The sequence below is a fragment of the Manis javanica genome, chromosome 9, assembly GCF_040802235.1.
Source record: "Manis javanica isolate MJ-LG chromosome 9, MJ_LKY, whole genome shotgun sequence".
Taxonomy (NCBI): Eukaryota; Metazoa; Chordata; class Mammalia; order Pholidota; family Manidae; genus Manis; species Manis javanica.
Window position 1 is genome coordinate 7,893,463 of NC_133164.1, and position 16,804 is coordinate 7,910,266.

The following is a 16,804-nucleotide window of genomic DNA, read 5'->3' on the forward strand; positions in this document are numbered from 1 at the left end:
GATTTTTTTTAAAGGAAGTTGGTTAAAAGGTACAAACTTCTGGTTATAACATAAATAAGCAGGAGGGATGTAACTACAACATGACAACTACATCTAACACTGCTGTATGATACACAAGCAAGTTGTTGAGAGGGTAGACCCTAGAGTTCTCGTCACAAAAAGGATAATTTTTTTTCTTTTTATTGTATCTATATGACATGATGGATGTTAACCTATCACGGAAATCATTTCACAATATATGCAAATCAACTTATGCAATGATATATATACATTATTTCTCAGTAAAACTAGAAAATAAATTAAGTTTAAAAATGAAAAAAATTTAAAAATCAATTTACAATAACATCAAAAAACACACCACTCTCAGGGATTTGTACAGCTTGGTGCCCATAGTAATATAGTACTGTATACTTGAAATTTGCTAAGACAGTGTATCTTAAGTGTTCTCACCACACAAACACACACACACACATAAACATAACTATTGGAGCTGATGGGTATGTTAACACTTAATTGTGGTAATCATTTCACAATGTATATATCAAATCAGCATGTTGCACACTTTAAATATATACAATTTTATTTGTTAATTATACCTAAAGTTGGGAAAATTTTTTTAATTTAAATTTAAGATTTAATTTTAAATTTATTTTTAAAAAAGGAGTAACAATATCAAATACTGGTGAAGACGTAAAGAACAACTAGACTTTCCTACACTGCTGGTGGGAATGTAAAAAACAACCACACTGAAGAACTTTCTCCTAGTATCTTAAACACACACCTACCCTATAAATCAACAGTTCCACTCCTAGTATCTATCCAACAGAAAGAAAACATAAAATGTGTCCTCAAAAGACTTGCACAGCACAAGCTGGCATATCCACACAACAGAAAACTGTTTGGCCATATAAGGGAATGAAGTTCTGGTCCATGCACAACATGGATGAATGTTGAAAACATTATTCTAATTGAAAAAAGCCAGATACAAAAGGCCACATGGTGTCTGATTCCATTTATATGAAATGTCCCTTTTGGGCAAACCAATACAGGTAGCAATTACGCGGTTGCCAGGGGCGGGGCAAAGTGGGAAGGGGGAGTGACTGCTAATGGGTACAGGGTTTCTTCAGGAATGATGAAAACATTCTGGAATTAGTACTGATTGATCAATTCCATGAATACACTAAAATCCACTGAATAACACATTTTTAAAGGGTGAACACTATGGTATGTGAATTATAACTCAATAAAGCCGTATTTTAAAAAGTTTAAAGACATGTACATCAATGTTCTTAATGGTTTTAGTCACAACAGACCAAACTCAAAACAATCCAAACGTTCATCAATAGGACAATGGATAACAAACTGTGGAGAACTGATACAACTTAATACTACTCAGCAATAAAAAAAGACATAACTACTGATACACATGACAAAGTGGATGAATCTCACAAATGTTACTTAAACCACAGAAGCCAGGTGTGAAAGAACACTGTATAATTCCGTTTACATGTATCTCAAGAACAAGCAGAGACAGTTTATAGTGACAGAAATGAGATTTGAGGTTGTCTCCAGGGATTGACAGGCACAAGAAGGTGCTTTCCGTGATGAGAGTGCCCCATGTCTGGGTGGGGGCAGTGACTACACAGGGCATATTCATTAGACAACTGAGATCTGAGCACTTCACATTATGTAGCTCTTACTAAATTAAAGGAAAAAAAATGGGAAAAACATACTTTTTACAGTGAATAGCAGGATGTTTTCTACTTGACTCTCCAATTAGGATCCAATATTCTACTTCTTGTGGCAAGAACGGACCCCTGCTAAATATAAATTGCATTCATAGTAAGCTTAATGAAGGCCATTTGCTCCCTTGAAAACTCTGCTTCAACTATATGTTAATAAAAGATATATTAAAGTTTACTCAAAGACTGCATTCATTAATGCTAGAGTAGATACTGGAGTTTAGGCTTTAGCAAATTTCTTAAGACCACTGAAGAAACAGTATAAATTAAGCTTAGGTCTTGACCCCCATTACAATAGCTAGGGCTAAAAAAGTTGAAACATACCACCTCTGAGCATCTAGAAAGAAGTCCTGGCATGCTACCAGTACTCTTCAGCTACTCCTCTCCTTTCACCACATATTCAAAAAGTTTCAAAAGAAATCCTAAAAACCCTAAAGCAGCAAAGAAACTTTTAAACAAACGGACACCCAGAGCCCGCCCCTGGAAATCCGAACTGGAGTTGGTCCAGAGCGGGATTTGCAGGTGCACAAGAGTGTCAGGTGAGGCTCAGGCAGGCAGAAAGGCGCCCCGAAGGGTATGGCGTGGGAGCACTGCTCCGAGTCTGACATCTCATCGATGTCGGTGGTTGCTGAGGTTGTAGGGTAAAATCAGACAAGAGACACAGTAGGTCTCACCGCCGGAGAGATGAGCAAAGTGCTGCAGGATCTGGAGACACCAGGCAGTTTCCTCTTGCTCCTCACTCACAGAAATATGGTGCCCAGCTTCCTGGTCCTCTCGGTCTCAGGGTCCCATCTCAGGATCTCCTCAGCCTCCTCCCCCTTGCCTTGAGTGGGACTCAGGCCACACGGCCTCCAGCCTCAAGGAACCCATCGCATCCCCCGATGGCCAAGCCCCGCTCCCTGCCCGACTTTCGGCCCTCACTGAAGGAGCGGCACAGCCCCTTGCTCCTCAGTCACCGACATGGCCAGCCTGGGACAGAGAGAGTGGGGACACTGACAATCCCATGTTCTGCACCATGACAAAAGAAGATGCTTCTTAATGTACTCAGTTGGGACAATTTTTGACATAAGAGTCCATAATTCATTTTCCAGGTGGGACACTGGATGAGGACTGGGAGACATAACAGGTAAAATCCTTGACAACTGTTTTATAATAAACCTAAGAGTGATTTTTCAAAAATCTTCTGCTTCTCATGATGCTGAACAGCAATATCTAAGTGCATAATGTGAAAGCACAATGAATCAAACTTCTGCAAAATATAAGCTACGATGTTTAAAGAACAGTCTAGAACTTGATGTGAAGAAGGAAAATAGCCAAGTCTTCCAATTTCTAAGTGACTGAATAGTTCTTAAACACCTTCTACAACACATTTTCCTGGAGAAGGATCCACATAAAATATGGAAATGCTTACCTGAATGCTTTATTAGCTTTAACAGGGGTTGCTTCAAAGCCAATTGGGCAAAAATAATGATTTTGGCAATGATAGATATAAGCCAGTGATTCATCTTTCAATCCATGAGTTAACTTCGCCAAGGCGCCAGAAGCTACAAAAAATAAAAAACACACACACTGAGGGACCAGAATGCTTTACACAAACGACTAAGGACCACAGACAGAAAAGACATTACTTAGAGCACATTGATATTATGGGAAAAATGAAAAGCTACTGGTATAAAAAAATATTAATGGACTTATTTTCAGTTTTACCCTTTAGAATGAAATTCAGATAAACTGAATAGCAAACTAAAGAACTGAAATATGTCCTTCCTCACCAAAACCGAATAATACACATACTGATCTACAAAACTTAATTACCATATAAATCCTAATACCTAGTGTATACAACAATGGTCTCAACTTCTCTGGCTATGCACATCTATGGCTAGAAATTTCTGAATAAGCATATCCATTATAAGCATTCCTGTTGATAGACTATGTACATAGTATGACTGTGCTAATGTGCCTTTATAGAAGATAAACAAAAGTGGGAATTTTGAAATTAGATTAAAATGCTGACATGCTAACATGTTCTTCTCATACCTCGGAGATCATCTTGCACAGCTCCTTGTAGGAAAATGTAAACATTTCCCCAACACACACTTTAAGCTTTCTGGCAAAGTTACCCAGACTAGAGGGACAGTTTTCACAAGCCAAGTGATGCAGTCAGAACCTCTCTACAGACAGGCTGGTAGTACCACGTATAACCACTTAGAACAGCTGCTACTATTTCCCACAGCTATATTAGTTGTCAACTGATTTCAAAAGTATTACCAGCACTCAGTTCTTAAGGCCATTACCTCAGATTTCACTAACTTGCATCTCCAGGAAGAAACTAAATCACTCATGAACAAACAGCCCATTAAAACTGAGATCCTAAAAATAGTTGAAGCAGATGAAAGCTTGTAGTTCACGGTTTGTCTGATTGATTTTCTGGCCACTGAAAAAGGTGAAGACCACTAAGAAGACCGGGTCAGTGGCTGGAGCAGAGACAGGAGGCAGCCCCCACCCAGCGTCCACAGACACATGCAGTTTATGAGCTCCAGAGACACAGTAACATTTCTGGCTTAAATTCTTTCTCCAAGGTTTTGCCCAGAACTTCCCCAGACATTTTTACTTCATGGCTTACTACCAGCGCACATCTACACTACTACAATGTGATCTTTTCTGCTAAAATCTCTATTTATAATGACAAATGATAAATAAATCTTTCTGCAGTATTTGATTGAGTTCCCTAACAATTTCAAAACTGACACCCAAGGGCAGCTCTGAATGAAGAATTATAAGAATGAAATTCAGAAGCGGGCAATATGTCATTTCAGAGCTGAACCTGATTGTAGATAGATTCCAGGACAGTATGGATTTATACTACTAATAAATGCAATGATTATAAGAGATGTTTACACTTAATAGATTTAGGAAAAACTCTTGGAATCTTTTCAAAATTGTGAAAATGCCAAAGAAAAGGTTTACCCAAATAACTAAAAATTTTGGTGAGAATTTTTAAATAACTTTTTAACAGAAATCTTAAGGATGTCACACTTTCCTCCTTTAAGTCAAAGGTTTTTTGTTATAAAATAGCTGCCTTCTTTAATGTGACTTTGAATAGTAATTAATGTCCTGAAATATATTCAGGATTTCAGGGGCAAACGAGATAGGTAAGAAAGATTGCTCTCGTTGATATTCACATAATTCAGTCTGTGGCAAAAGTCCGTGTCCTAGTTTTCTAGAAGACATGAGGTGGTTTTGCTTGTACGGGGTAATGTTTGTGGGCTTAGGGCTACTCTGGTAATGTTTTTTCTCCTTACCTTGAGGCACATAACGTTCCGATTGATTTAGGTTAGGGCTTAGCAAACTTTTCCTTAAATGGCCAGACAGAAAATATTTGAGGCTTGAGGGCCATGGGTGCTACTCGTGCTCCTCAGGTCTAGCACTGGAGCGGAAAAGCAGCCACAGGCGACGTGTAAGCCAGGGACATGGCCGTGTTCAGTCAAACGTCATTTACAAAATAGGCTGACCACCTCTAATTTAGATCTGTAACCATCAAGCCTTTTGAGGACATGGAACCCTCCTGCAAGGGAAGTTTACATGGCAGCCTAGTAGGAAAGGATAAAAGCAGAGATGCTGGGGCCAAAGGAGGTAGGGAATTCGATGCCCACTTGTCACCCCCGCCATCCCTGAGGCACTGCCATAGAATTCCCAGGGCTCAGCTGGGCGCTATTTGAAAATCACCGACTTTTCCATCAATGAAAAACCAATGTCTTGACAAAGGCACCTCTTTGGAGAGACCACGGCAGTGGTTCTCACACTTGAACACGCAGGGTTTGTGAAACAAGAGATTGCTGGTAGCCTCCGCAGCACCTGACCCAGGAGCTGGCCTGGGGACCAGGCATCTGCACGTCTTAACAAGTTACCAGGTGATGCTCATGTTGGCCCAGCGTCCCCATTTTGAGAGTTGGTCTAGAGTTAAGAGGATAATTTCATTTTGCTCAGTTCAGTAAGCAGCTTATGAGCAACTACTAACTACATCAGGAACCAGAGGGAAATACAACACAAGGGATTCACAGAACCTTGAGCTGCCCTCGTAGAGAAGATCGAACAAGTAATTATAACAGAGAGTGGAATAAGATGGGGCCACCAAAAAGGGATATTATTCAAATGAGGAAGAGCACGTCAGGTCTGAGCAATCAAGAAAGAAGGGTGGCATTCAAGACAGAACTTAACGGAGTGGCAGGATTTCAACAATCCAGACGGAGGAAAGTGCATGAGGAGAAAACAGAATCACTGGAGGGGAGGGACGTAACCAGGGAGCGGCAGGTGGTCTGGATTAGAATATAGGGTACGACAGTTAGTATACAGAGGCCTACCGTAGGACACCCCCAGAATTTCAGGACAAGGTCAGAAAGAGATCACCCTCTGAAATGAAAGTAAATACAGCATTTAATACATTAAGGTCATCACCCAAGAAAGTAGTTCTAGCTAGGAGAAAAAAATAAATGGGTTACTGATGGAGGCTAACTTCAGAACGATGTCCAGTCTACACCAGAGTAGATCTAAAAAAGTCTGATACTTAAGTGACAAAGCAACCACTCCCAAATGCAGGGCCATGATCTGTAGGGTGCAGAGAAAGGAGAGGAAACAACTAGCGTGAGCTCGTTAGTCACCCAGACCTACTGTGAGGAGGAGTTACTGCTACGCTGCCGTGAGCAGCTGGCAGGAGAATGCTGGTGGCTTTGGTTATACTTCTCACTGCAAAGTAACAAATCAACATTTCAATATTCTTTGACTTTTTTAGTTTGAGTTTGTTCTGTAGAGCCTGATCATCTATAGAGGACTATGAGAATTCTAGACCTTACTAGAATTTGTTTACACCTTCAAAAAAACAAGAACCACATTCTGTAATCCAGAAAAACTGCAAAACTCTTATCCCTTGACATCTTTCAAACCCAACTAGTACACGTAGGACAGCATTGGCTTTGAGGTTTCCATTTTAAGCAAGCACTAGAGAGCTTCTCAAGTAGAAAGGATCTATTAGCACTGCACATTAAAAAGATTTATCTGGTCTTGTGTCTGTCATGAACTGGAGAAACCGGTGGAGGAGGAAAACAGAGTAGTAACACACAGTGCACCTGAGAGGTGCTGAGGCACCGGGGGATGCTGGTACAAGTGGCCACAGTAGCATGTATGTGAGTTATGCTGGTAAAGGGCAGAGGTAGCTATTCTCTGTTTAGCAAAAATAATGAGCTACAATATACCTACTAGAAGAATCAAAATGAACTATATGAACATTAGCATAGTTTTCCATCTATCTGATTAAAGAAAGGTGAATCTAGACTTCCTTGTCATAAATGTTGGTAGCTAAGTAAACCAACTTTGAAGTTACCTGAATAATCTGGTAATAATAATAATAGCAATGGCATTAATAAAAAATAAATAGTAAGTGAACCAACATATTGAATTAGTGTTGACAACTTGCATAAACTTCTGTGGTAATGACATCTCTGGAAAAAACACTCATAGTAACAGTTAAATCTGTGAATTTCATCAAATCCCTGTATTGATTTGTATTCCTCGAGTGAGCTCAGCTTACATTTACCGGGGCCACTGGAAATGAGATGTCAGCAAGCACGGGGGAGCTGAGGGCCAAGAAGCCCAGGCCCCCAGGGAAGCTTAAAGCATTGTGGAAAACAGGCCTAACCATCCTTAAAAACAAATTTAAACACAAAGAGACATTTCAGAGTATTTTCCAAAAGCACAGCAATAGGTGATGATGGTTTTCATGACCACACATCCCAGAGACTAGTAAGAAAGGCCAGTCTCTCAACTCCTTCAACGTGAGAGGGGACAGAAGAGCCTTTTGCTTGACTCACATCCTGCTCACCCCTCTGATTAGAATCAGAAGTTCTAGGGAGACGTGTGTAAGGTCACGAGCACCATTTACAGAATCAAAGAGCTACTGAGGGCAGACCCTACAGTCAGGGAGCTGGACAGACACATTAAAAAGATGAAACATAATAAAAGGCAGCGCGTGCCAAATGCCAAACGACAGGTGCCAACCATCAGGACTCTGGGGGTACAAGGATTAGAGCCTAGAGTAGCAAGGAAAGCCTTGGCAGCCCAGCAGGGTTTGCACAGGCCCCCGACCACTGAAGGAGGACGAGAAAATTCCAAGAGGGGAGGCAGACTGGTTACCCTTCAAGAAATACACATCAAAAAAGAAATAGGAGTCAAGAACTCTAATAGGGAAAATGAAACTGGGAATAAAACTAGGAAAATATATTATTAAAACTCATTTGAAGGAATTACAGTAACTGCCACTCCCCTCCTTCCAAAAAGGGGCTGAGGGAACGCAGGGAATAGACAGCTTATTCCATTCCTCAAATGAGAAAGACCTGATGTATGTGGAGGAAGCTTAAATGTATAGGTAAAAAAATCTGTAGGGCCATAAAATGAATGAAGCACAGATCCTCAAAGATCTGCAAATGAGAATGTCTAATAAAATTACGGCATAAAATCTTAAATTTGGATAGGACATTCGGACAAAATCTTTTAAAATTCTAGAATAGTGATTCCTAAATCAACTCTCTCCAGGGTTTATTTAGTGTTTGTTATTACATTCATTATAAGATATTTATTTAGATATTTATTTAGTTAGTTAGTTCTATCATGATGCTACTGATACTAATACAACAAAAAACCATGGACTTCTCTGATGAAATCCTCTCATGATCGGTAAGCACATGAGAGAAATGATGAATCTTGGGCTGGTGCCTCTCAGGGCCCCACCTGTAAAGCCGTCTCGGGACACAAGCCTAAGAAATGTGTCACTGTAGCTCTCCACTGTACACAATACATACGTGTGACAGACTCTCTGTGATTATTTCCCTATTTATAGAAAAGGTTTGCTGACCACTGCTCAAGATTAATGATTTTTAGTGTAGACACATCCAAGTGGTTACCTAGGACACTCGTTTGGGAATAGATACAAAATATTAGAACATTTATTACTTATGCTTATTGTCACATTCATAAAAGAAAGTAAGCTTTACTGATATTTATTCCATGATTGAGCATGGATGCCACAGAAGGTCGCACGTCACACGTGTGCTGTCCCGGAGGAGGGTGGCCGGCCCGGGACGGTGGTGCTGACTCACACCACCCACCGCAGTGCCGTGACGTGCCTCCTCATGTGCTTGCCTCCAGCAAACAGCTGTGTGTTCAGTCTACACGGCACAAAGGCCATCGGTATACATTTTATAAGACCTTTAATGAATAGAGTCATTATTATACTTTGTAATAACTGGAGAATGACCGTGAAAATCTTTTGGACCAGAAAAAGGTCGACCTTATCTTGTGAAAATACACATAAAGATCATGGAATAAAATAAAGGTCTTATAAAGGCAGCCAAATTATGTATTTTCTTTCACAAAAAGTCAAGTGCCCCCAACTCACTGACGTGATGATAATGACATTCCAAAAACACTGATGCCAAGTACAGTCATCCTGGCAGATACTTTTTTAAAAAGAAGCAATGTAACAACCTAAAAAACAAACAAACAAAAACCTTGAGCTAAGAAGAGAGAAAGCAATTTGGAAAAAAAATGTTAACTAATGTTTCTATAGATACATAATTTTTTTGAAAATGATATATGCTAATTCTTAAAGGTAATAGATATATAATAATATTATGTATATGTATATATACATACATATATATATGTAAATATAATAGCTCTAAAGTGCACTAGGACTCTTTAAAGAAGCCAACACCAGGACGGACAGAACAGCAAATGTAAGGTGTGAGATCTGAAATCATACAGACTCGGTTTGACACCTGCATCCACCAGCTGCCGGCCGTACCCCTCACACAACGGAGCAGACCGGGAGAGAGGAGGGAGCGAGCTGTCTCGTGTCTCTTCCTGTAGGGGTGGCTAAGCCCATTCATGAGGCTCCACCTTCAGGACCTAATCTCTCCCCAAAGGCCCCACCACCTCGTACCATCACATGGGCAGCTGGGATTTCAGCACGTGAATTGGAGGAGACACAGGGGCTAAGTGTATTAAAACGTATCTTCTTTTAACTTCACAGTGACCCAATGGGGTAGGTACACATATGGAAAGACAAAGGTCTACCCTGGTCCCAGTAAGTGACATGTCTGCTCATGGTCACAAAGCCGGTATGTGCAGAAACCAACATGCAAACTCCAAGCCTGCCTGGCCGGAAACCGACTTAATAGAGCTGACAGGTGTCCTACTCAAAGTTCAATCCACCATCTCATTAACCCACATGCCTTCTCTGTGGATAAAGACTCTCTCACTGACCAAAGTTTAGCTGGGCTCCTCTGAGCCTCTAGGCCTCTATCTTGGGCTGTTGTATCCACTGTTGCTGAGTCCAGCTTCGGAAAGGATCCTGCTAACTCAGTTTAGAAAAAATCCCCATCCCTTGATAACTGAGCAGGTTCCTCATCCCTCACCCTTGATGTCTAAGCCCTTGGCCTGTCTGTCAGACCAATTTAGCAAGAATTCCTTACCGTTGAGTTCTCCTGTTTACAATTTTCTATCCACTGACCCCCATTGCTTTGCTACTTAGCTATAAATGCCCAGCTGTCTCTGTTGTATTTGGGGTTGATCCAACCTCTCTTCCCTACTACAATAACCCATGACAGTAGCCTTAAATGAGGTCTTCCTCACTGTTTTAACGAGTGTCAGAATGGTTTTTTCTATAACACTGCCTTACAAGTTTCTGATTTATAAAGTCAATGATTGCAAAAATATCAAATAATGCAAATTATTTAACTAGCACATAAATAAAACAATCAAGATCAATCCCATTACTATTATAACCAAAACTGTTCTATAAGAGAACTCTGTCACTTTCAGGCCACTGTCCTACTGTCATCTATTATTATGCAGGTCTACTATCAAATAGTCTAAATTGTTGAATTGCCTTTTAGGGAGAGCAACTGCAACCTCCATGCTGCTTCCTGAAAGAGTTTTACTAGCACAATCACACACACACACAGACACACCATGGACCCAAACAACACAAACAATGTGTTAAAACCATGTTTATGACAAGCCTATAAGTGCTAAAAGTTCTAAATGCAAAGATGACAAGAGCTAAAAATATTAAACTGTATGCTGAAAAGTACCCTATAGATTACTACTAGGATTTCTCCCTTGGACAAGGAGATATAAAATTAGCAAACTGTGTTTAGGGCTTACATAATATCCCAAATTATCCAGCCTTTGAGAGGAATCCTAAAGCATGTGTGCGTGTAAAAATTTTCTATATGTTTACCTACCAGTTTCTCCAGCTGTTTTATTCTTCCCATGAGGCTTATATAGAACATATGAGCATCCTTTCACATGAAAATGGTCATTAATTTGTCTAAACCACCTGAAAAACAAGAAGATTTACTCACAGAGACAGTTTCATAACAAAGATGGCAGAGAAACTCAGGCAGTGCCCAAGTGTGGCATGTCTACTACGGGTTGGTTTACTACCAACACACATCTATGGCATCATTATTTTGCAGAACTAGATATAAGGTATTGCCCCTAAGCAAGGGCTCCGTACCTCATAAGTGTTGTATTTCCAGTGAAAGGGCCAAACCTAATATCTTCAAATGGGGGTTGAAAACCCAAAATATGTAGAGCTTCTTCTTGGGTAACAGGTGGGAGACTACGGAAGAAACACAGCCTTTCATTTTATAATTCAAACTTTATACAAATATAACCTGTTTCAACGTTAACATGTTTGATATGCAAAAAATTTTAGTCATGTTTTTAAATTTTATTTCATCAAAAATAATGCATGCATGTTTTTAGCTAAAAGGCTGATGACAAAATTCAGCAGTTTTCTCTCAATTTACAAAAAATCTATTCCTGTAAGTCTTCCATTATAAAAAGAGCAACACCAAATAACTTTTGAATGTAAAGTTTGGGGATACCAATAAATTGACATACTTACTTTCCAGCTCCCATTGTGCTATACAAGAAATTCCAACAAGAAATTAATGAGGAGATGCCACAAGAAGTCTTATATTGTGGCCGGCTTATGCAGTACCTGAGGAAAGAAAAAACCCTTTTCTTCACTTGAGTAAGTACAAAATATACATAATAGAAATGTAATCTCATGCAACTAAAAGTGTTCACATGAAAACTGATCGTTTCAACTAAGACAAGATCTTTATTCACTTAAAAATATTTTTCTGTCTATTAAACATGCCATAACAAGAAGTCATCCAAATTAATAAAGATGGCTAAGTAGGACTAATATTTAGGGTGGCTGTTATCTAAACCCAATGCAAAAAAACTAATGATATATAAATTTAGACACCAACTACTGAAATGTCAGTGTTAACTCCTAAGTAAGTTCCTTGAATACATGATTATTTACAAACTCAAAACTACTGGAGAAATAAAGCATTGTCCCTACGTATCAACTTCTCAGAGAGATTCCTAAAACTAAAAATTGCCACTATTGAATAATGGTTCTACTGCTGCAGAGAACTTTTAAGTGTGACATAAAATCCTCCGATGGCACAATTTAGTTGCAATTAGCCCAATTTTCCAAATAGTCATGTGTCGAGAGAAGTGACTGAGGCCAACATGCACAGACAAGAAGCAGGCTCTTCTTTAGTCACAAGGAAGAAAATACTTTGGCTTTCAAATTACCTTTCCCCTGCCGCTTTCTAATGAAGGTACTGATGAGCAGCTAACATGAAAGAAGAAACAAGACCTATTATCACTGAGCAGTTTTATGTCTTACCTTGAAGTTAATCACAAAAAGAAAATTGCAGGGATATGGATATGTATTTGTGTAGGTACATATAATATGCATAATGGTGCACTTAACAAATCAACAGTGATCCTTGTGTCTATAGTCTGAACCAGGATCATTAAGCTGAGATGCAAATGCTAATGGTCACTTAACCACATGGCTGTTGGAGAGCCATATAATATACTAACTGTAATGGCTTGAACTGAGCCCCCCTAAAAAGATATGTTGAAGCCCTAACCGTGGTCCCTGTGAATGTGACCTTATTTGGAAATAGAGTCATGGCAGATGTAGTCAGGCTAAGATGAGGTCGTCCTGGAGAAGGGTGGGCCCTTAGTCCATGACCACTGTCCTTATAAAAAGAGAAGAGAGACAACAGAGGACACCCTGTGCAGATGCACACATGAGACGAGAGAGCCATGTGACAGCAGACCAGCGCCGCAGCTGCAAGCCCAGGGATGCAGAGGACGGCCCCAAGAACTACGGGACCGAGGAAGGCAGGGAGGCTTCTACCCCACAGGTTTCGAAGGGAGGGTGGCCCTCCAGAACGGTGAGACCATTTCTGTTGTAATCCACCCAGTTGTTGGGACTTAGTTATGGCAGCCCTAGGGAGCTAATACACTAATTATCATCTAGGAAAGACTACAAACTGGTTTATATCTACTAATGAAAAAAACAATCAACACAGAGATGATTTTGCTTATATCTATTTGCAAGGCTGTTTAAATAAAAATGGCCACAAAAACAATCTTAGCCTGAGACAGTGTTGACGTTACAGGGCTCTCCTATTTTACACTAAGAAGCTAACTTCCACCAGTGCTCATGTATCATAGCTCTACGAACATTCACTCTGTTCTGTGACCAAACTTCCTACAATTGGACTTAGCAGTCACCATCAATTATTTCCCACAGCTTTCTCACTTTTTTCCCCAGTATCTTGTTTGTTTACATTCCTTGTCAAGTGGCTAAGAGCTCACGGGTGTTGTAATCACTGAATTCTTGCATGACTGGGAGTCTGTCGCCTCCACACTTGAATGACAATGTGAATATAAAATGCTAGGGTGACTGTTTGTCTCCTGAGAAAGAGAACTCCACTGGTGTCTGATGGAAACTGAGACCAGTGGGATATTTCCCTGAGTACATCTTGGTTTTGCTCCTGGACACCCAGGACCCTTTGTGCTTCAAGTTCAGCAACTCCACCAGAACACGCTTTGGTGTTGATCACACGTACTGATTTTCCTTTCCTGAGATACAATTTACCCTCTCAAATCTGCAGACTAGCATTTCTTATCTCAGTTGTGTCTTAAAATATATTTTTCTATTCTGATCGTTTCCTTGGAAGACTGGTTGGAGATATTTGGATCCTGTTATCCATATTTCTCTATTCTTTAATCATTTTTTATCTTGGTCCTTTTCCATTTAGGGTCTGTGTGATTTCCTCACACTGGCCCACCACAGACGTCATTATGGTTTTCCCGAGCTTGGGCTTTTTTCCTTGCTTTTAGTGTGGTTTTCACCTCCACAAAGACTTTCTTTTTGTCCTCCATTTCTTTCCAAGGTCCTGACAATTATTCCTCCTTCTGTTCTCGTATAATTTCTTCTTTTAGCTCATTTTGAGAAGTCGTGTAAATTATGACTTTTCTTATAGAACGGGCTTTGTCTGAATTTTAACTATTTCCTTGAGTAACTCCTCCAAAGATGTGTGCCTTCTGCAGATGTTCCTTTTTTGTTTTATTTGCAGTTTTCATACACATATTATCAAGTTGCCTCCTTTCTGATTTTTACTCACCTTTGAATAGAGACAATTATCACCGAAGACCTGTCCACTATCTTTAACACCTTGCTGTCAGATCTGTGGAGTCTCCCACCTATTTATTTATTTATTCATTCATTTATTCATTCGTTTGTTTGTTTGTTTGTTTGGTAAAAACAAATCACATGGAATTTACCATCTAACCATCTCTAAAGGTACAGTTCAGTAATGTTAACAATATTTGCATTATTGTGATAGAAATCTCTAGAGCTTTTTCATCTTGCAAGACTGGAACTCAATACCTACTGAGCAGCAATTCCCCCTTGCCCTCCCCCAGCTGCTGGTAACCCCCATTCTATTTTCTATTTCTATGAGCTTGACTTCTTTAAATATTTCATTTAAGTGGAACTGTGCAGTATTTATCTTTTTGTATCAGGCTAAATTCACTGAGAATAATATTCTCAAGGTTCATCCATGGTGAAGCACATGTCAAAATGTCCTTCTTCTTTAAGGCTCAGTAATAGTCCATTGTGTGGATATACCACCTTTCCTTTACTCCTTTACCTACTGACAGATACTTCACCTACCCCTTGGCTCTTGTGAATAATACTGCAATGAACACGGGTGCAAATCTCTCTCTGAGATCCCACATTCTTTTGGAAATATACCCAGAAATGGGATTGCTGCATCAACTGGTATCTCAGTTAGCTCAGGATGCTATAACAAATATGACAGTCTGGGTGGCTCAAACAACAAATATTTATTTCTTATAGTTCCAGAGTCTGAGAAATCCAAGATCAAGGCACTGGAAGATCCAGTGTCTGGTAAGGACCTGCGTTCTGTTCGGCATCTGGCTACCCCCTCACTGCGTCCTCACATGGCAGAGCAGAGAGAGAAGAGGAAGCGAGCCTTCTCCTGTCTTCTCTCTAAGGGCACTGATCCCATTCATGAGGACTCCACCCTCACGACCTAATCACCTCCCAGTGGCCCTACCTCCTGGGGGGCAGGATTTTCCATAGTGGCTGCACTACTTTATAATTCCATATTCCAACTAACAGTGCACAAGGGTTACAATTTCTCTACCTCTTTGCCAGGATTTGTTATTTTCTGTTTTTTGACAGTGGCCATGTTAATGGACATAATGGGTGTGAGGTAGTGTCTCATTTCACAGCAACATTCAGGAAAGGGCTGTGAATGGGTTCGGATAAAACCACTAGGTGAAAAGTTGATGGGAACAGGGTATTAGCCTTATGCCACTGTCACCCACTGATTATTTGATGGCTGAAGAGGGGGAAAAAATAACTTGACAATGTGAATTAAGGCTGTTACCACCTTAATCTGGTAATCACTCTTAGAATCTCTAACACTGGATAACCAGGTGTGTGTAGTTTGACATGAAGGACACTGGATCATTTAGGCAGTATTCTTGCCTAAAATGTTCAATCAAGTCTTTACATCTAACTTGCAGTTTTCAGGAAACACTGAAATTACAGTAACAGTTTGGACAACTAACAGGAAAAAAAAAAAAATCAGACAAACCCAAAAGGTAGGACTTTCTATAAGATATCTGGCCAAATCTCTTCAATAAACTAATCTCCTAGAATTAAAAAAAGGGGGAAGGAGAGTGAGGTGGGGATTATTCTCGGTTAAGAGATGTATGTATAAGCCACAAAAAGAAAACACAAGGCATAGTTCAGGGTTAGGTCCCCATATGAACAATCAGGCATGTAGATATTTTCACAACAATCTAGGAAATCTACATTTAGCCTGGGAATTAGCTATTAAGGAAATATTATTAAGTTTACTAGGTATGACAATGGTATTGTGGTTAAGGAAAAAAATAAGTCAGTTTTTAGTGATTACCATCGTCTGAGGTCTAATATTTTCCGCTGTTTAATATCTTCAAGAGGAGAATACTGAGGCCACTCCCTTTGATGTCTTCCTTTTTTATCTGAAGTTTTTTTCTTGGAACTTTGTTTCTTTACATTGCCTAGAATACAAGAGTATAAAATAAGCAAAATGCTTAAGATGAAGTAAACTGCCAGGCAATACTATTAATTACACAACAAAATTAAAAAGTAACTTCCACTAGTTCTAAAAATGGTATTTGCAAACATATTGAAGAAATGCGTGTATCTTCAAGAAAACTCCCCTACATTAAAGTGAGATAGAGAGAGAATACAAAGAAATTTAAACAACCCTGAATAGTATTTCCTGTCAGGTTCTTATAGCTAGTCACTTAGTTAGTAAAAGAAGCAATCAAAACCTTTAATTTAGAAAACTGAATTACCAGCAGTAAAATAGTCATCTAGATCACCTTCCAGAAAATGAATTCTTTCTATAAAACAACAAAACCATATTAAGGTCACTCTGCTAAGGAAGTAAAAGCTCTAGACCCAATAGTGCAACGATTTTAGGTTTAAAAATATCTCCAGGCCTACAGAGACCAAAAAACAGATTAAGAACGATGCACACGTGTACGGTATGAAGATGCGACTTCAGCATCAGGAATTAGAATGGAAAACAAGC

The 16,804-nt window shown here is 39.6% G+C and overlaps 1 protein-coding gene across 3 annotated transcripts in view; it reads right to left on the minus strand.

Annotated features, from left to right (window-relative positions):
- Positions 1-16,804, minus strand: part of BIVM (basic, immunoglobulin-like variable motif containing) — a 69,829-nt gene that overhangs the window by 42,876 nt on the left and 10,149 nt on the right. For all 3 annotated transcript variants that reach the window (XM_017667661.3, XM_037024925.2, XM_037024926.2), the window contains exons 3-8: positions 16,139-16,265; positions 11,713-11,808; positions 11,320-11,424; positions 11,045-11,139; positions 3,154-3,286; positions 1,734-1,820 (exon numbers count right to left, since the gene is read on the minus strand). In XM_017667661.3, coding sequence (XP_017523150.3) covers positions 1,734-1,820; positions 3,154-3,286; positions 11,045-11,139; positions 11,320-11,424; positions 11,713-11,808; positions 16,139-16,265 — 643 coding nt within the window. The remainder of the gene's footprint in view (positions 1-1,733; positions 1,821-3,153; positions 3,287-11,044; positions 11,140-11,319; positions 11,425-11,712; positions 11,809-16,138; positions 16,266-16,804) is intronic.